The sequence below is a fragment of the Cyanistes caeruleus genome, chromosome 6, assembly GCF_971803275.1.
Source record: "Cyanistes caeruleus chromosome 6, bCyaCae1.hap1.1, whole genome shotgun sequence".
Taxonomy (NCBI): domain Eukaryota; kingdom Metazoa; phylum Chordata; class Aves; order Passeriformes; family Paridae; genus Cyanistes; species Cyanistes caeruleus.
Window position 1 is genome coordinate 19,513,161 of NC_141706.1, and position 19,772 is coordinate 19,532,932.

At 39.9% G+C, this 19,772-nt stretch overlaps 2 protein-coding genes across 29 annotated transcripts in view; one reads left to right on the forward strand and one right to left on the reverse strand.

The window, feature by feature from the left end:
- The first annotated feature begins 3,421 nt into the window (after nucleotides 1-3,421).
- Nucleotides 3,422-9,221, forward strand: C6H11orf58 (chromosome 6 C11orf58 homolog). The gene is made up of 5 exons (XM_086893223.1): nucleotides 3,422-3,668; nucleotides 3,854-3,934; nucleotides 5,189-5,249; nucleotides 6,792-6,901; nucleotides 7,688-9,221. The coding sequence occupies exons 1-5, from the start codon at nucleotides 3,609-3,611 to the stop codon at nucleotides 7,895-7,897; spliced, it is 522 nt and encodes a 173-aa protein (XP_086749349.1). The 5' UTR covers nucleotides 3,422-3,608; the 3' UTR covers nucleotides 7,898-9,221.
- A 4,066-nt stretch (nucleotides 9,222-13,287) lies between these two features.
- Nucleotides 13,288-19,772, reverse strand: part of PLEKHA7 (pleckstrin homology domain containing A7) — a 145,958-nt gene continuing 139,473 nt past the window's right edge. For 15 of the 28 annotated variants that reach the window (XM_086893152.1, XM_086893153.1, XM_086893155.1 and 12 more), the window contains 2 exons: nucleotides 19,368-19,510; nucleotides 13,288-14,871 (listed from right to left, as the gene is read on the reverse strand). In XM_086893152.1, coding sequence (XP_086749278.1) covers nucleotides 14,849-14,871; nucleotides 19,368-19,510 — 166 coding nt within the window. In that variant the 3' untranslated portion in view covers nucleotides 13,288-14,848. Of the gene's footprint in view, nucleotides 14,872-16,107; nucleotides 16,217-19,367; nucleotides 19,511-19,772 lie in introns of all 28 variants that reach the window. The other 13 variants (XM_086893164.1, XM_086893141.1, XM_086893147.1 and 10 more) reach the window with 3 other exon arrangements.

The window sequence follows — 19,772 nt, forward strand, 5'->3', positions numbered from 1 at the left end:
GGTAAGAGCAGGGAATAAGAGAAGTAAGAGCTGGTGAAAGTAAGAGAGAAGAGAGAGAGAGAGAGAGTAGGAGTAGGGAATAAGAGTTGAGAAGTGCAGAAGTTAAGAGTTAAAAGAGGTGTGGATAAAATAGGGCAAAAGTAAGATCAAGTAAGGGCGGGTAAGAGACTGAAGTTCTTGTTACAATACATTTTATCTTTTTCTACAGTGAATATTCTAATTCCCAGTAACCAACCACTATATGACACACATTCTAAAGAATTTTTATACAGCCTATAAGAACTACTACATTACCATACAGTGTTACATTTTAAACTCTAAAAGCCACCTTTCAAATTCTTCTCTTGCTGCTTGACCTTTGGGTTCTCTATCAGCAGAAGGGTATTGTTCAATCAACATGGATTCTCCTTCAGCTGGCTAGACTATTGTTCTTTGGTTATATAGTAACTAGCACTCAGTATCCTATGGCTCAAAGCTAGCTTTCATTTCTATTTCGATTCTAGGTTTCATATTTTCAGAATCTTTTTGCTAAACAATTATATTCATAAGGTTTCCGTTTCATCCTCCCCAACAAGTGAGATAATTTGCCAAAAGCCACTTAGTCTTGAGTGGAGTCAGGACTAACCAGGGGAAGATTCAACCCTGTATCCATGGCTTCCAAGCCAGGGCTGACCACTATCCTGGTCACCATGCGACAGTTTTATTATTGACATCCTTATCACATTATACTATGAGAAATTATTTTGGCTTCTATAATCTGGTTCTACTTTAATCTATCCTACCTTTAAAAAAAAAAGGCTAAAGACCATTTAAATAAAAAATAATTGTGAAGAATTTATACCAGGATCTTCACTCGTGAAACTGCTTTCACAAGATCTAGTTAGGCCTCAACTTTCCCACCCCCATCCCTTTCCATGAAAGGAAGTGAAATCTCATTATTTCAGTGAGTATCATTTCAGCAAGTTTCATTTAATTTCACTGCACTTCACCTCATGCCATTCCATCTAATTGTTTTCACTAAAATTCAAAATTTGCTTTTTTTTTGCCTTGACAAGGTTTTGTCTGCCTGAAAGTTTTTATAATGCTTCAAAACTTGGAAGCTCCTCATTCAAGTGATTCTTCTGACATGTTCTGTAACAGAGCTGGTGTTAACCAGGTGTAACCCTGCATCTGCAGAGATGGTTCCTATCCACAGACTGCAGCTCACCACAGCAGCAGCAATATATTGAAAAGTCTAACGGGACAACATGACAGCAAATAATTCTGATATCTTACTTGTCATTTCAGCTCTTCTCACTCTTACCTCAATGCCTTTGTTAATGTCCAACAAGAAACTTCATTGTTCCTGCCTCTTGTTCCTCCCTCTACACAGGCAACCATTTGCTTGAGGTTCTGTTTCTGCATCATAGCCAGTTTGTGCTTCATGATAAAACCTCACCTCCTGTGAATTGAATGTTAACTTCAGTGTCTTCAGAGAGAGTATGTCAAAACAGTGGAAAACTCTCACAAATACTGCCTAGAACCCTTTCCTATTGTTTTGTTTGTATTCCAGAATAGCCTCAGAGATTGGAGAAGATATGTTTCATCTTAGAAATTCGGTGTCCCTTGTTCTGAGACTAAGGACATTTCTCTGTTGCTTAAAAGAATACAGCAAATATAACACTGAATCCCAGCATGACAGGATTTTCAGAATTCCTTTCTTATCATTTATTAGTGTTACAGGAATTATATAAAGCTCATGAGTCACACATCCTCAGACTTATCTGTAATATCTGCAGGAAGATAAGCAAAACCTTTACATAATCATTCTGCTACTGAGAGAATCCACATTTTTGTTAGCATTCAGCTCACTCAATTTTTAAGTGATCCCATAGGTTGATGTATGCCATTTAATGTTTAGGATGTCTTTGTTTGGTAAGGTACATCTTCTCTGCAAAAACAGAGCGTTTTAAACAAGGGAGCAATAAACTAAGGGAGAAAAAAAATTGTAAAAGCCTATCACTAAAATATCAGCACCACATCATTATTTAAAATGTAAACAAAAACAAAATTAACAAACCGTTAGTCAGACACATAAACATTAGTTCATTTCAGCTGAAAACCACTTGAACTTAACAATAAGCCACAACTAAGACACAATTATGATAGCTGATTTGAACAGTCTTATTTTTTACACCTTTTTTCCCAAAGACAAACCCTTGTTTGTCCCACAAGGGAAATATAGCCATGAAGTTAAAATTTCACACTTGTTCTTTATTGAGATATAAGTCTTTAAGTAATAAATAATATTATTTATATAATAGTATAGAAGCACTAAAAATAACTTTTTTAAAAAATGGACAAGTACCATTTCACTGGTATTAGATTGCCACAATTCTTATTAAGTTGTACAGACTAAAAATGCTGCTAGATACTGCTAAAAAATTGAGTTTTTAATTTATAAAGTAATGTCATTTTCAGGTGTTTTGTGGTTTGTTTTTTTTTGTAATTTTACTCCTCTTTTTAGAAATAATTTTTAAATGCTGAAATTTCAATTAATCCATTACTACAGTCTGTATATAATAGTCTGTACATTTAAACACATTAAATGAGTTTAAAGATACAACTATACGATTCTCTCAGATTATTGTTTCTGCTCTTTTATCATTTGTTAAACAAGAACCACAGAAGCCATAGAAAGCAAATGTAACAACTGTGCCATTCTGGTTGGTTTTGCACACTCAAGCAGAACAGTAATGGAAACATTAAATAAAACATCAATATCCTAGTGCTGTTCTGTATAAACAGCCGTTGAAAATAATTATATTCTACACATAACATTTCCTACCATATATCATATCGTAATCATAGTTTGAGTTGGGATTGGACACTAACTTTAGCTCTTTGACAAAAAACAAAACCAAAACACAATAGTTTTAAATGTCTCCAGAGAGGGAGATTCCCTGCGCAGCCTGTTTCAGTACTCTGCCACCCTCAGTGTAAGTAAAGTTTTGCTCATGTTGAAGGGGAACTTCTTGTTTATGGCCATTACTCCTCGTCCTGCACCACCGTGAAGAGTCTGGCACCACCTTCTTGGCAACCGCCTTTGGGATAATTGTATGCATCAATAAATATGGGGGAAGTGAGCGAATTTGTGCTTTGTATACTTGTGGGGTTGATGGAACAACAGTGGCGGCAAGCAGCCAGAGGCACTGAGGGGTTAATGGGAACCCGGAGCTCCGCACACAGGGCTCCACGCGGGGAACACGACCTGCACGATCGGCGGACACTGAAGCGAGGCGGGCAGCGGGCAGGGTCGCCGCTCCGCCATCCCCACTCCCGAGCGCCGAGAGGAGCGGAAAGCGCTGGGAAACACCGCGGAGTGCCGGGAAGTGCCGGCACCCGTCCCCCGGCAGAGCCACCGCCCGCCCCGAGGCGGAGCCCGGCCCGGCCCGGCCGTCACGGCCGCGGAGCCGCGGAGGCCTCTGGGACACGCAGTCCCCGCCCGCACAGCGCCTCGCCGCCGCTTCCCGCCCAGAACTACCGATCCCGGCGCGCCCCGCGCCCGCCCCCGAGGGAGCGGCTCCGGCAGGAAGGCGGCGGCGCGGCCCGGTCACCCAGCCGCGGCCATGAGCTCAGCCAGGGAGGCCCAGAGCCACCACGGCCTCAAGCGAGCGGCGTCCCCCGATGTAACCGGGCGCGGGGCGGCGGCGCGGCGGGAGGGGGTTGGCGACGCGGGGGGCGGCGGCAGGGCCACGGCTCGGCGGCCGAGCCCCCGGCGGATCGCGGGCAGGCCGCGGCCGCCCGAGCGGGCTGCGGCGGGGCGGACGGGCCTCTCGGGGCGGGCGGGGGCAGTGAGCGTGTGCTCCCGCAGGGCTCCAGCAGCTGGGAGGCAGCGGACCTCGGCAACGAGGAGCGGAAGCAGAAGTTCCTGCGGCTGATGGGCGCCGCGAAGGTGAGGCCGCCCCGCTGCCCATCGCCCCCACCCGGGGCGGGCACGGGGACCGGGGTGCTCCCAGCGGGGCGCGAGGTTCTGCGGGCCATGGGCTGCAGGGCGGTCTGAGCGAAGCGACACCAACCCAGAGCTGCCGGGCTTTGGGGCTCTCCTTCCAGGAGGATTTGGGTTTCACCGCTGTTGTGTCATGGGCCGTGATACACAAAACGTCGCTCGGAAGTTGTCGGGTCCCTGTGCCGCAGCTTCATCCCCACCCCACGCCTTTAATGCCTTCAGACCAGTTCCAAAATTATTTGTTGGCGCTTCTGAGAGAGACCTTGTTACAAACTAACAAACCTTCGTACTAGGTCTGTAAATTTATCTGGCACTGGAAAATAAAATTCAAAGAGTAGTAACTGATAGACTAAACCACTGAAGTGGTAAACCTAGGGGATATTTTTAAAGAGAAAATAGGCTAAAACTAAATTTCTATTACACTTGCTGCAAAAACTATTGCAAAGCTAGTTAAATGTAATAATGCTTTTTTAATGTATAAAATGCTGGTTTAGTACTGCACTTTTACTTACTTTCAAAAAACCAGTTTGACTTGTAGTAACTTATTTTACTTGAATACAGTGATTTTGTAAGCTAAAACAGCTAACCATATTAAAGAGGTGAAAGTTAGGACTTTGTAGTGGATAAGGGATGCAATGCCCCATTAAAGCATCCCACCACCACTAATCTTAATGTCTGCTTGGGTACTTAATGCTGCTTGCTGTGTAATGCTGGTTCTTGCCTAGTGGGACACATTTGCTGATGAGCAACTACTGAACCAAGTAAATTAATCATCACTGTGAAGGTCTTACCTGACACTGTGACCAGTCTAAAAGTGGGATCATCATAAGATGCATGGCCTGAAGTGCTGCAGAGTGTCAGAGAAAGGGTAAAATGATCAGAACCTGAATACACATCTGCCTAGTATCGTGTAGTATGATTTTTGTATCAGTGGTGAGAAACAGAGTGAAGTAGAACCACCTCTGGGGTCTAGGAAGAGCAAAGAGTGTGTAGTTGTTGGGATTTCTTTTTCAGAAAATTCAGCAGAAGAAAGATGAAACAAGTTCACCTAGAGGCAGCAGCTGTTAGCTAGTAAAACTTTCAGGCCTAGAGCTGGGTGGCAGGGTTTGACAGCAAACTTTTCCCATTCAAGATGTCCAGGGTGTTGGCAGAGCTGTCAATGCACCCTAAAGCTCCAAAACAAACTGCCTTTTCTTTTAGAAAGAACATACTGGCCGCCTTGTTATCGGAGACCACAGATCAACCTCTCACTTCAGGACAGGTCAGTTTATCCAACAGCTGATACAGAGTTGGAAATCTAACCCTTATTTAGGAACATTCCAGTGGTCTGAGCTTGGTAGATATGGCAGGGAGGGATTTCAGGTTTCATGGCTGGAGCTGAAGATGGGTCAGGCTGTGGAATTGTAGAAATTCCTTGTATCTGTTGAACCACTGACAAATGGTTTCTCTGACTGCACTCACTTGCCTCTTAAAGTCCAGTATATGCCAGGATATCCAAACTAAATTGTACATAGAAAAGAATAGGGGTTGATTTTTCCCTGACCTGGTTACCTATTGAATAGAAAGATCTCTGCCCTAAAGCAATGAGGTAAAAGCTAAAAAGGTCTGCAAGGTCATCTTAGCAATCAGCAATAACTGGATGTCATGTAGGACCATGGTAACTCCTTACCATGCTTTCTTATGAAGTCAAAGTACATGGCACCAAGCTGGGTTGGACTGCAGTGCCTGAGAGAGGCCTTGCTCAAGCCTTGTGGCATAATAGCTGTCACCATTCCAGAAAACTTTCCCTCATATTCCAGAAAGCTTTCCCTGATGTGCTCCACTGATCATTTTTCATGTTATGAAAAATTGTCTTTGGACCAAGCTAAGCCTGAGGATTGATCCCAGGTGCTGCTGCTGTTAGCTTACAGAGACTGAGAATCACTCCTTCATACCTGAATTTCTAGAAAGGAAGTGATGCTTCTCCTTGAAGTCATAAAGAATCAGTACTCATTTGTTAACAAACAGTTAGCAAAAAGTTAAAATGCTGGAGTTTTAACACTTCTTCATCCAACATGCAGTTCTTGTCCTTTTACAATAACATACAGCTCTAACTTCCAGATGAGGAAATGTGGATTTGCAATACAACCTTTCAGCTTCACAGAGATACAAATTAAAAGCTAGTGTTGTAGGCCTCCTAGGCAGAATTAGAGATTGCTACCTTTTCCAAGAACATAGGATCCTTAACTGTTTTAGACCATTTACTCAAGTAAATAAAGCAGCTGTAGAGGTAGCTCATGAAAATTAGTTTTTCTGCTAATTTCTAAGGATGGAAAAATGCAGAGCTGTAGTAACTGTTCCTTGTAATTCAGGATACATGAAACAGTTTCAGATACAGCTCCATAAACAAGAGTGGTGCTATTGTCCCAAGGCATGATGCTATATTTGAGGGATGATTTAATCAAAGTAATCCTGTGTTATGTAGTGAAGGTCACAAAATTTCTCCTTGCTGGGGCATGTTGCAGTATTGGCTGGAAGCACAGAGAACTCACACTGATTACATTTACCTTGTTCTGTAGAACGTAACACTGCAACTCTGGAATGCATCAGGTCTCAGGAATTTCCCAGCCCTCTTTGTATCAAAGCTATCCTGCTTGCACACTTGGTACTGTTGCTTTAGTCTGATGGTTTGTACCCAGTAATACTGGATCCTAGTTTAGAATGGTTACATTTAAACTTCTTGCCTTTGAAAATGTGACTTCCTGTAATTTGGTGTCTTTGTTAATTTGAATGAACCATAACTAAAGTACCCTGGACAATGCAGGGGAAGAAGACAAGAAAATGAATGAGGAGTTGGAGTCTCAGTACCAGCAGAGCATGGACAGCACCATGTCGGGGCGGAATCGGCGCCACTGCGGGCTTGGGTTCAGTGAGGTACTGACTTCATTTCCAGAATGATTTGGCTTTCACTTCACTAAGACAAGGTGGTACGGGGTTTAAAAATCCAAGCAGACTTCCATGGTTTGGGTTGAAGAACAGACTTCCTGCAGGCACTTGACTGCTGTTTGTGTGCACTGTGGTGGCCGTTTAGGTGCTCATAAATGACTGGTAATTCTCGTTGTTCTGAGAAGTGATAAGATAGGCCTTAATGCTCCAGAGCAGTCAAAACTGATTAGGGCACAAAGTGACAAATATATTAAATCAGGGTGTTGCTGAGGAATACTTAAGTAGGCAGGATAACCATCTGTGTTGTTGTTAGCAGTATTGTTGGATTACTTTGGCATTCCTCATCCTGCAGTTCACTAAGTATCCTTTCAGAGACTTATGTTTCAGAGACTTATTTCACAAATGTGAAATCTTGATGGTCTAGCCTTTAGTTCCATTGTGTCACATTCTGTGACAAGTACTCCAGTGTCAGTACTGGAATTAATGAACTGATGTGATCTGGAACTGCAGACTCGTTGAATGGTGTCTTTAGGGTTTCTGCTGTAACTAAATAAACCTGTGAAACCATGAATCCATGCATGTCACAGTTGGCATGGTTAACCACTTCAGAGAATTGCTTTCTATCTAGTAATTCGTGTCTTAAAGGCCTCTGTTTAGCAACATGGCCCATTTTAGTACCGAAAGGAAAGGAGCCATCCCACTGGGAAATTTTAAAGGCTGCAGTGGAGTTGCCAGGAAATAATATTTTATCTCTCTCATAATCTGAATTTACAGTTTCAGGAAGATGAACAAGAAGAGGAGGCAGCTGGACACTCCTCTGATGAGAGTTCAGAGGATTCTGAAAGTGGCTCTGATTCAGAGCAAGAGGAGTCTGCAGAGGAGCTGCAAGCTACTGAAAAACATGATGAAGCTGAGGTTCCAGAAAACAAAAAAGAAGCAAAAAGCAACTATAAAATGATGTTTGTGAAAGCCAGTGGTTCATAACTGCAGATGTAACAGCTTTGTATTTAAAGTACAGTAAGCCTTATTGTTACAGTGCAAAGTGGAGGACTGCTACAGCACAAATCTTTGTATTTTGATTTTAAAAAGACCCTGTTAGATGACAAAAAGTAGTGTTTGCTTTCTGTTGCCATGGATAACATTTTTATGGGCGCAGTGATATTACTGGTTTTTGTAAAGTGTATAAAATCCTGGATGGAGAAATAAATTTGTTTTGTTCCTGCCCAATCTTTACAATGTTATCTGAACTATCCCTTCCCTTATCCCATGCCAGATAAGGAAGCTTCATGTTAGTGGTTTATTCAGTTAGTACCCCAGTCTTGAATTTTTAACTATTAAGATTACATGTGAATTAAGTGTTGTTGCATTAGTTGTAAAATACCAATATCAGCGTTATTCTGTGATGTACTAGAGCTTTAAACAATGATTTTGTCTATAGATGCTAATGTTGGCAGGGCTGAGGAGAAACCGCTCACTTGTGTGACAGCATTGATCACTGTATCATCTGAAGTCCTACAGCAGTTGCATAGAGAATATGTTTTAGAAAAGCATAATACAACAGAAGGCTCTAATCGCTTCTTTGGCTTTCTAACGAGGGGAAGGAGCTGTAGTTGTTTCTACCTTTCAGTAGAAAAGAGTGATTTTTTTGAATTACTGGTTCCTGGCTAGAGCACTGAGCTGTTATTAAAAATAACACCTCCCAAAGAAACCAGTTTACTTTGAAAGAGAAAGTATACTTTGATAATGAAAAGGATATACAAATCATTTTAGCTTTTTTAAAATACAGAATAAAGAGTTAAGTATGCAAGCCCTTCTTCCTTTTCTCCCTGTACATGCATCACTTGGAGGTCTGGGTCAATTAGCACAAGGCTGTACCTGTCAAGTCAAGCTGATATGCCTAGAAAGCCAGGAGTTCAGCAACTCCTTCCAGCAAGAATTGAACACATGCATTCCTCTACAAACCCATTGCATTCACGTAATGAATAAAATATCAGAGCTTTTTAGACTTTTTTTCCTTTTAGTATGTCAGACAGATCACCTGCCTCTCCTGGCTGGGAGGACAGGACATCTGCCCTGTACCTCTAGTACCGCCACTGCAGTGTTCCGGGGACACTCCAGATGCTCCTGGACACTCCATTTCTGTGTACAATTCCTGATGTGCTGACAACATTTCCAAGCCAGTCGGCTGAAGGAAAGCAGCAGTTTGTACTATCATTGCCTAATTGAATGTAAACATTGCAGCATCAGCTATTGGGGGAGGACTTGGAATAAGTATGGAGAAAAATAAAAGTAATATTGTAAATAGAAACTGAGTGTAGATTTTGATTACCGTATTTTACTACATATGCATCTAATACAAGCTTTTCCACTCACTCAATTTTAAGAACAATGTTACAGCAGTCACTAACAGTCACTCATTTGTACCTGATTTGCATAGATTTCTTTCTTTTCCCAATACCGCAAGCATCTAATACATACATAGAGAAAAAATTGAGGTTGCTTGTGCATTGTGAAGACAGAAAACATCACCATGACTTGGGAAAGCTGCTCTATCTGCAGGAAAGAGAGTGAGATGGCTCCCTAAAAGATCAAATGATTACTTTCCTAATAGACCCATTCCAGGTTTTCCTGGGTAGACAATCAAGCTAAACTGGAACCAGCACTTGACTTAAAATCCTTTATCTGTGGCTGCCACTCGCCTCTCTGCCTTCCCTGTCCCAGCACCACTGCTGTCTGAGCTCTCACCAGCATGCAGAGATTCACACTGGGATCTGGAAAGACCCAGGAAAAGCAGATCCTGTGGCCAGCCCTGCACAGCTCTCTACTGACACAGACAATGAGGGGCTTTTCTACTCTGCCTCTTGCCTCCCTGATTAGTTTCAGCTATAAATAAATGTAACACACAAAGATAAAAAAACCCTGAAATTAAACTATTCAAAACTCTGACAAGGAAAAAAAAAAAATCAACAGAACTTCCATTCCCCAAAAGCAGAAGACCAAATATGAACATCTGATGAGGTTTGGTGTAACATCTGTGATGCTGACCCAAGACTCACCTGTTCAAAATAGGAAGAGTTCTACACAGTCTTGTCTGTTTCTCTCTAAAATTTATAAACATTCCAAGAACTTGCCTACTGATCTATGAAGCAACATCAGCTTCTCCCTATGCACCATGAAAGGCTGATATAACTCAGATTGTTCAGTGAATGTTTCAATTCAGGAGTCAGTTTTAGTAACATTTGTTACAACAGTATCAGCAGTAGTGGTATGGATAGGAACAGGATGGTTTCAGCTCACTGGAGACAGGGAACAGGAAAAATCAAAGTCCATGTCTCCAGTTGTCTGCCAGTTGACTCCAGTCAGCCTTTTGCTTTTTCAGCTTGTATGGAAGGAGCTCCCAGAGATGACAGCAGAACACACCGTAAGCAGACACTAACTAATAAGAAGGGCAACTGCATTTGTCTATTAAAACAAGACTTGTCACTGGAATTCCTCAAAGACCAGTTGATTTCCATCTCAATAGAAAGGCAGAAGTCTGCCTGCTATCCTACACCTCAGGGAAGGACTGAAGTTAGGCCACAGAGGGTTGTCACAGAACGACCATCACATCACATAAGTTTTCATCTTCTAAACCACACTGAAAATCTGCTTACACAAAGAGTAATACAGTGCATTCTCAGCACTTGGCTTCAGAAGCCTGAAAACACCCAAATGAGGTCAAATGTACTGGTGTGCCTGTTCCCCTTATATTTGCCCTGAAACCAGGAACCCTCTGGGTGAGCTCCATCACAGCCCCAGTGCCCACAGGTCTGGCAGTCACCACAGAGGGTACTTCTAAGCCAGGTAAAAAGGGATTCTCAACATCCTACAGGAATTTTCTGAGGCTAAGGAAACCAGATCTGTAAGTTGCCCTGCAGTTTCTTGCAACTGCTTTGCAATTTACTCTCCCTTTCTTCCTGAAGAGGAGGCTGACAACTTGATTCCTGAAAGCACAATTTATAGGCCAGCTTCAAAGCTATAGGTCCCTCTAAGGCTCTGGTTGGGGAATTCACATCAAAGACAACGTGCACATGTTGTTCTGATGCCAGAGAGGACGGTTGGTAGAAATCTCCGTGGATTTGCTACAGTCCCCAGTACAGGGATTAAATTATGCACTGAAGCTGCCTCTGTAAACTGCAGGAGACAAAGAGAATAAGTGGCAGTGCAATGTCTCATAATCAAAGCCTGGCACGGCTCTTTGCATCCGTCTCTTGGAAGCTGTCAGGGGATTAAGAGAAGGGACACATGTCAAGGTTCCCTCAACTGAAGGGACATAGCAGAAGTTAGTTTTGTTTGCTTTTAAGCCTGTCACCTCTGCACTTTTCCTGAGAAAAGTATCTTAGTGCAAGAGGTGTACCAGCATCATGGTGGGAGGTGAGTTTCCTTAGTTTTTGCACAGCACTAAAGGAGCGTAGTACTTGGTGATTTAACCCAAGCTGAGTTAATTTTGATGTGCAGGTGCAGAGGGAGCTTACACTTAAGAGTTTGTGCTTATCTATACAAACCCAGTACCATTTATGGTGGCCATATGAGGGTCCAGTGGAGAAAAATAAAAAGGGAAGACTGAAAGGAACTTTAGATGCTGTCTAGGAATACAGCACAGCAACTGCCAACACGAAAGACAATTGTCCTGCTACCAAAATACTACCCTAAAGTCATCTTCAATTCTCCTTCATTGACTACTACTATCAACATCCTGCTCCCTTGTTTAACTCTTTCACAAGGTATTTTTTGTACTAGGACATGAAACATTCTCATTTGCCAGCTATTCCTTCTTACCTTCTCCACTAAAATTTAGGCCAAGTCCTTTCATTGAAGTATTTTGCTGCTGTCCAAGTCTGGGTATTTCAGCTCTTTGCACCTTTTTACTACATCTCACTTCCCACCATCAGGCTGTTCTCCACCCTCACCTTCAGCCTCTTACTTATGCCTTGCCTGCAGATAGATCTCTGCCATTATTTTCTACAATCTCACTATTCAACTTTGATTTCTAAATCTCTTCCTTCTTTTAGTGCTTCCTTATGCTACAGCTCCTGCTAAGAGGACTCAAGAAAACATCATTGTCCTTCAAGTTTACGTCTGGCAACAATTTCACCAACAGCTGCTCCAAAAATGCTAATTGTTAGTGTTTTTTTTGGAGGATGTTTTCCACTCTCTGTAAGACAACCAGGAGTACTGACAAGTAAATAACAAGTCAACAGTGCTCAAATGTGCATATACTTTCTATGTGTACTCACCTTTTACACATCTTCAATACCTTCTGGTTTTATTTACTTTATAATTAGCACTTGAAGTTATTCCATCATCTTCCAGCAATTTCATGGCAGCCTTTATAATTTTACCTCCCTCCTACATTTACCTGTAGTTTAACATTCCAAGCGTGGTTGTTGCACAGGATACCTCAACAGACTTGTATTAAAAATGCTCTTTAAAATTCCAGAGCTTTGAACTAAAGAAATATCTCAAGAAGTTTTCATGGAAAGTTCATTGCAGTTGGTTCAATTCAGCTCCAGTTAGATGCACCTTTTCAAATAATGGAAAAAAAAATGTAAAGGGGTCAGACCCAATCAATACAGTTGTTCAAACAGAATTTCAGGCACTGTGATGTGGGGATTTTTTTGTGCTCTTTCTTTGTACTGCTCCACTATGAAGAAAGGTTGCTTTTGCTAGTAGAGCAATAAAAATCTTAGCCTTTTGAATACAGCCAAATAACCAATGGGAATCTTTACCAGGTGTGGAAAATATAGCAATTTTTTCATGTTTTTCTTGTGCATGGCTTTGTTCTTTTTATAACCACACAGTACACGGGCACACAGACATACAGCACAAGCAAACACTTTAAAATACCCACAGACAGACATAAATCAGAGGGGCAACATCACATTCTGCCTTCTGTATCTTCTAAGTTTTGACACCAAGTAAATCTGGTCTTTCCTTCATAGAACATCCAGCAGTTAATTGCTAAGACACCTGGGAAATAGGTGGTTTCCTAGAGGGGAACAGATGCTGATATAGAATACATACACATATATTTCAAGATCTGGAAGTCAGACGAGTAAATGGTGCAGGGGGAAAAATAACCATGTAAAGTACTAGAACAGGCTGAGAGCTCTCTGCCTTCTCAAAACATCAACCCCTCTCTCCAAAGGTGTGGGGTACCCAAGACCACCCTGATGGGCTTTAAGAGCTTTTTATTTTTTTTTAAATAGCAGTACACAAGTTTAGTAGCATCCTTCAGTAGCTTTTCCTTCCACACCTAAGATATTTACCAGAAGATACTCTCTCAGTAGTTTTCTGACACTGATAAAAGAGCAGACAAGACAGAGGCAATAGGAGGCAGTTATGTTAATATTTTAATCTGTACATATACCATTTTCCAAACTGTTACATTTTATTTAAATTAATGCTTTCTTGAAAAATATTCATTTATGTTTTCAAAACTTTTTTATAAAGGCAAAAATAAATCATTATTTTGGCAAAAGGTTTTGAAGTTGATACTGGCAGTATTGAGGTAAAATAGATTGCATTAGCTAAATATATACTTTTAAGAATATTTGAGTATAGTGTTAATATAATATGATTTGTCTCAAAGTCTGCAACACAAAGGTCAATTCCAAGGGGCTTTTAGTGACTACTTGAATACAGAGAATAAACAAGTTAGTGGTTTCACAAAATACTGCAGAAGTATTTCTCAGTTTTCTCATCCAGAGCTGAACTCAGCTACTAATCATGTAACATTGGGAAGTTTTTGTATGTCTTGCATTCAATGCATACACAGGGATTTTTGAAGTATAGTTGCAGAAATTCATTTAATCTTATTTTCTCCTTATTTTAACCACCTCACCCTTTGCCCTTTGTGTAAGTACAGCAAAGAACTTCAAAGTTTGGCAAAGATAAGCACCAAGTGAACATATATATGAAATTAGCAGGTGCCATATTCCATTAGTTTTGCTGTTTCCAGGATAAATACTAGTCAGTATTACATCACATTGTAACATCTATTGAAGAAAAAAATCAGAAGAAAAATATGTATTTACTAGCCAAATTACACATAATAATTTTTTTATTGCTTACTTCACAAATTTTAATTAAAAATCATCTTCTTTCACATCTCAACTTTCAAAAAAATAAAATTTGTTAGCTGTTTGTTATTGAGGGGGCAGCACTACTGTCAAGGGTAACATCACAAACTGTGGATTGATACCAACCAGCAAGTTAATCATCTGGGATAAAAAAAAAAAAAAAAAAAAAAAAAAAAAAAAGGGGAGATAAAACTGGCTTTTGTTATGGCTTTTTTGGGACATTTCAGCTATACAGTGGTTACTAATATTTAGGAATTCAAGCTAACAGTTCTTGCAATGGCTTATTTAATGGGCAAAAGGGTGGTGATTAACTCTACAAATATATTCAATCTGAAACACCCTTTCACCAAACCTGCCACCCATGTTAGCTCTACCCATACCCTATGAATGTTCCTTCTAGGTTTGTTTGAATTTGAAGGGGTTTTTTTTCACAAAACTTTACAGTGTACATCTGAGCCTGAGGGGGAAGTAACAGCATCTTTTAGTATCCATGCAAGAAGTGTCTTTTAAAATTAATTCAGCCCTTGATTTAAAAAAAAAAAAAATCTAAAAGACATTGTTCTAAAAATACATTGTCAGTGTTTTACAGTTTATTAAAAGTGCCGTTTATTCGTATAAAAAGTGTGAACTAAACTGAAGTAAATAAAAAATGATCTGCAGTTCTCTTCATTTTTATAGAAAATCCCCCTATCATTCTCTGAATGTCTTTCCAGAAGGTGTCATCAGCCAACAAGTATCTCCATAGAAACCTGGAAAAGAATCTCCTCTGTCTTCCATGTGGTGTCGCAAAGTGGGATTTGCCTCGAGTCTCACATCAGTGTTCACTTACTGCTTTGGCTGGCATGAAGGAAAATAAAACATGGTTAAATATTGAAGGGAGTCAACCAATGCCAAGCAGTAAGAAATTGCTGGAAACATTTTTTTTTAAGCCCTTTGCAGTTTGACAAAAGGAAAAATTCATACAGACATGTTAAGCAAACAATTATCTCATGATGCTACTGATGCTCAAGCTCCTGTGTTCTCAGCACATCACAACTACTTTCTTTTTCTGAAGAAAACTTAACTTTATATAAATATGTATCTGTAACTGTCTATGTGTATATATTTGTACAGACATGTGCTAGACATTTTTTTAAGTCAGTTTGGAATCACAGAATTCCAAACTGAAGGATACTGAAGAAACTGAAGGGTAGGAAGGGACCTCTGAAGGTCAGCCCAGCCCTTTGCTCGAGTCTCTGGCACTGTACAATTATTTGAGTTACTCAAGCAACCCTCTTTACTGCTTTATCTCTGCTTTATCTTATCTTCTTGTTCAATTTCAGGCAATGAAATTAAGCCAAAGGAAATCTCAAAGGTAAAAATAATATAAAAGGAAAATATGGATGCATAGCAAGTGTCTTAACTAGGGGCACACTTAGCAGTTGCATACAATATTTACAGCTTTTCTTACTTCCACTTTCAAACAGGGAAAATGCAGCAAATCCTACTGAGAAGAGATACAAATACACGTTTCTTTGTAAGGACAACAAAATTATCACAATTTTAATACTTGAAGTAGCAAAATCACCTAACTAGAGACAAGAGCAATCTTCTGTTAACATGATCCAATGAAAGGCATGATCAAAGTCAAAGACAACATTGCAGAATTAAAGGGCCAAATTTTCAGCTCACCTTAGCTAAGACCCTGATGCCAGCTCATGTGTAGGATACCAGCCCACAAAGGAAGCCCCTGCTTGTACAAGGGCGCACTTTGGATTCTCTCTTTGTATGCCCTAAGCAGCCACAAGGCTGCTGAAAACCTGGCCCCCTGTTACCCAGAGCACAGATGTCTCCTCCCTTCACCACAGCAGTACTCAGGAAGCATCTCACCTGCACAGCAACAGCACTGAAGACTTCATCAGCCCACGTGTTAGCTCATTAGAAGCAATATTTACAAGAATAAAAGGTTTCTGGAAAAGTAGCTGCATGCTTTCATACAGATGTAATTTTGGTTTAGTAAAGAAGTTAAAATTTAGCAAGCCACAGCACAGGCACGATGGCAAATCAGACATGCCGAGAGCAGTTAGTTCTTACTTGGAAGGTGTTTAAACAAATGTGTAGTGAAATCCATTGCTTAAGGGGGAGTGAGGTGGCTGTGGTACAGAAGGTGAGGGTGCTTTGGGTGGATAGGTCAACTGCTGAGCTAGAAGGGATCACACACAGGAATTAGGCTGAACAATCAAACATTCACATCATAAATGGCATCACCTTAATTTTCTACCACATGAATAGGAAACCTGATTTGCAATGAATGAGGTGCTACACTATTTCAGTCACATGGTAAACAACATATCTACCTGCTGCTCTTTTCTACTCCTTGCATAAATTAAACAAATAAAGATTCCTATTTGGATGAGAATATGGACAACCAATCTTAAGATGAAATTTCACTGGAACATTATGAAGGCACACAACACTGACATAAACTCATCAGCCCTGCTTTTAAAGCTTTTGAAGCTCAGGACCAGCACCTGTATTTGCTAATTTGACTTCATTGAGGCTGTACAGGTTTTCAACATTTCCTTTGTTATATGCCAGTGGGCAGAAACCAAAATAATATACAGAAAAATAAAGTTTACAAAATTACATATACATATAACATTTTTCTTAGTGCAGTGCATGATACAGTAAATACATTTACAGCTTATTTTCAGCTTGAAAATACAGGATAAAGAATACAATGATTAAAATTATTCTTGTTTGTAAACCAGAGTAATGGTATAGTATTAGAAGACAATAATCATAAAATTGGAGAAAGTGAAACTTGATCTAAAATTCTGCTTTTACATTTTGGAAGGCCAAAACATGCAACATAGGAAACAACTTCTTAATACTCTTGTATTCGACTTTAATCTTCCAGATTTTATGCATGATTTCCACTCAAAAGGTTAATTTCGTATTAGGAACAGAGGAAAGTCTAAAATGTTATGTTTAGATATATGTACAACTTTTCTTAAAAGTATTTCTATTAGCAAAATGGGCAAAGTTTAGCTTCACAGTCTTTTTCATAAACAAATCTTTGTAAAACAATCCACATAATTAGTTTGGGATTTTTACATGTGGTTTGCTTCATCATCAAGGAGCAAACAACAATCCATACTTAAAAAATCAAACTACAAAAATAAGAATGTGATGGAATCTGTAACATGAGACCAAATGAGAATGTAAAATCAGCTGTGTTAAGTGTCAAATGCCTTGCTTTTAAAATAGGCCATAACTAAAAAAACCTGAACTCTTTTTTTGTAGATTTTCTATTAAAACCAAACCACTCTGGCGGTTTTTTTGTTGTTTTTTGGGTTTTTTTTATAATACCATGAAAGGTATTTAAAAGGCTTTTAAAGGAATAAGAAATAAAGGAATAAGAAATCAAAGTAAGGCATGTTTCAAGAAGTGAGTTTTTGAGGTACAAGTGTGGCAACAAAATCTGTGCACAAACAAACATTTGGAATTCCTTAAAAACCTTAGTCTTTGGCTACCATGTTAGGGTTTCTTTAAATGTCTGAAAGACAAAAGAGGTAGCTGCTATACTTCACAAAGAAAATTAAACTTAAACTTATCTCACAACTGACTGCAGATTTTCTGAAGCAACATTTAAACACATTTTGGTGCCAATACACATTTTAATTCCCTCCTTGAGGAAAACTAAAGAATTAAGAAGATTTTTTTGGTTACAGATATCTAAAAAAAATTGATGGATCACACTTTTGAGACAATTAAATATAAACATTAACATATATAAATAAAAAATCCATTGTAATGAAATGTATTCTCTATTTACTACACAACATTTTAAAAAATCAAACCTATTTCAGTAGTGTACAGTTGCTACAAGTTCAGGCACACCCAGGAGTAACTTAACTGGCCCCAAGAAGACCTCTGAGTAAGGCAGGCACTCTGCTCTTGTACTGACACAGAGGAATAATTTCAAGTACTGGTTGTGTTCATTCCCAGATGTGTGACCTTTTCTCAGCAGAAGCAAGAACTCAAGTGGCAAAATGCTCCACTGGCTCATACATCATGAAAAGAATTCCCATTCCCATAACCAAGGATTGGAGTACCTGTTACAACGTGCTGGTCACTGGAACTGGGACTATGGAGAAGTCCTGTTGAAAAACCAATGGCCTGAAGGGCCGCAAGGTTATCCCTGAAATGCTTCCATGATTTTACAATTCTGTTCTTCTGTTTGTTTTGTTTAGCTTTATAATGTCTGGCTTCCTCAGCGAACCATTTTATCCCTGCCAGTCAGTTAAATTACCCACAGAAACTTTCTGAAGTCCCAAGATTCCTATCTTGGAAATGTATTCCACCCCCTCAAAATGCCATTCCCCTCAGGTTCAGCTGGCATTGCATCCCTGAGTGTACAGCCACATTCAATCAACACTGTTACTGCAAATGCATGTTACGCATTCCGATATTGGAATAATCTGTCTTTAATGGGAAGGTCTTAAGGGCTGCTGTGGCAAGAGCCATAAGTTTAAACTGACAACTTTGGATGAGAAATGTGCGTATTTTTTCTCCATCATAGTTGAAGCTCCCATTATTTCCATTCTCCACTGGAACAGTGAATGGCACCAGTTATAAATGGCCAGTCAGACACTTGGGGAAATCGCTGCTGCATGGATTACTGTGTGATACAAATCTCTTGACATTTCTTACTTATTTCAACTATAAAGCAATCAAGAGTGAAATGATCACTTTTAGCAACATATTGCAAAGGATCTATTAATTTCCAGGCATCAAACAGAATTCCTGCACAGCTGTCTTGCTCTGACCTCTCATCCTGGTCACCAGACAGAAACATGCCAATCCCTATTTTACAAGGTCTTTTGCAACCTGTTGTCACACAGCTCAAGCTGTAAATGATTGTAGCCTCATCTCAATCACTCAACCAGGGAATTTTTCTATTAAAAAAAAAAGAATTTAAATCCTATTTTTTGATTTTTTTATTTAAGTCACAGATCAATTTACTTTTAAAAAATGAATATATAAATATTTTATTTAATGTAATTTCAGAGAATTAAAATGCTAATTTTTTTAGCAGTATCAGTTAGAGCAAGTTTCCAAGTTTTGAACTTATTGATCATACTATTATGGCCCCTCTATCCTGTCCACTGGAGGCCAAATACTCGGTGTAAATCATTAGCCCCTCTCCATTTGTTACCTACACACACTTTTCACTATTTTGAATATGAATGACTAAAACTTTCTCTTATGCCAGGAGTTCAGCAACAACCCCACACAACTTGAGAAGCTGGTAAGGAATAGCTGTTATTTTGTAAATAACTAAGCATTACCTGCTACCTCCTTGCTCCTCTGAGAGGCTTCAGAAGCCAGAGCATATGAAATGGTAATGATGCGCTCCTGCTCCTGCAGCTGTGAATCTAAATCAATCGAGTTGTGTTTGTCCTGGGCAACAGTAGGCTGCAGATTGTGCATACTGGGGGGAAAGCAAAAAACAACATTAACATTTGCAAACATAAAATCCACCATGCAGATAAGAACAAGCTTGGATTCAGACAGCAGTTTTCAGATCTCATCTATCAAGCTCTGTATTTTATTGTGGTTCTTTAAAATAGGGTTGATGTTGTATGCAAATGCCTACGGCACACAAGGAAAAATGACACAGCCACCACACATTCAGTCACAATTTCTGCATAGCCTTAAGAACGTCTGAAAGTCCTTTTTTAGAAACATGCTTA

Bases quoted from the DNA above. Each gene is read 5' to 3' on its own strand.
- C6H11orf58 (XM_086893223.1), top strand. From the start codon at position 3,609: ATGAGCTCAGCCAGGGAGGCCCAGAGCCACCACGGCCTCAAGCGAGCG. The intron at 5,250-6,791 runs GTCAGTTTATCC...TGGACAATGCAG, and splicing joins AACCTCTCACTTCAGGACAG to GGGAAGAAGACAAGAAAATG. The intron at 6,902-7,687 runs GTACTGACTTCA...CTGAATTTACAG, and splicing joins GCGGGCTTGGGTTCAGTGAG to TTTCAGGAAGATGAACAAGA.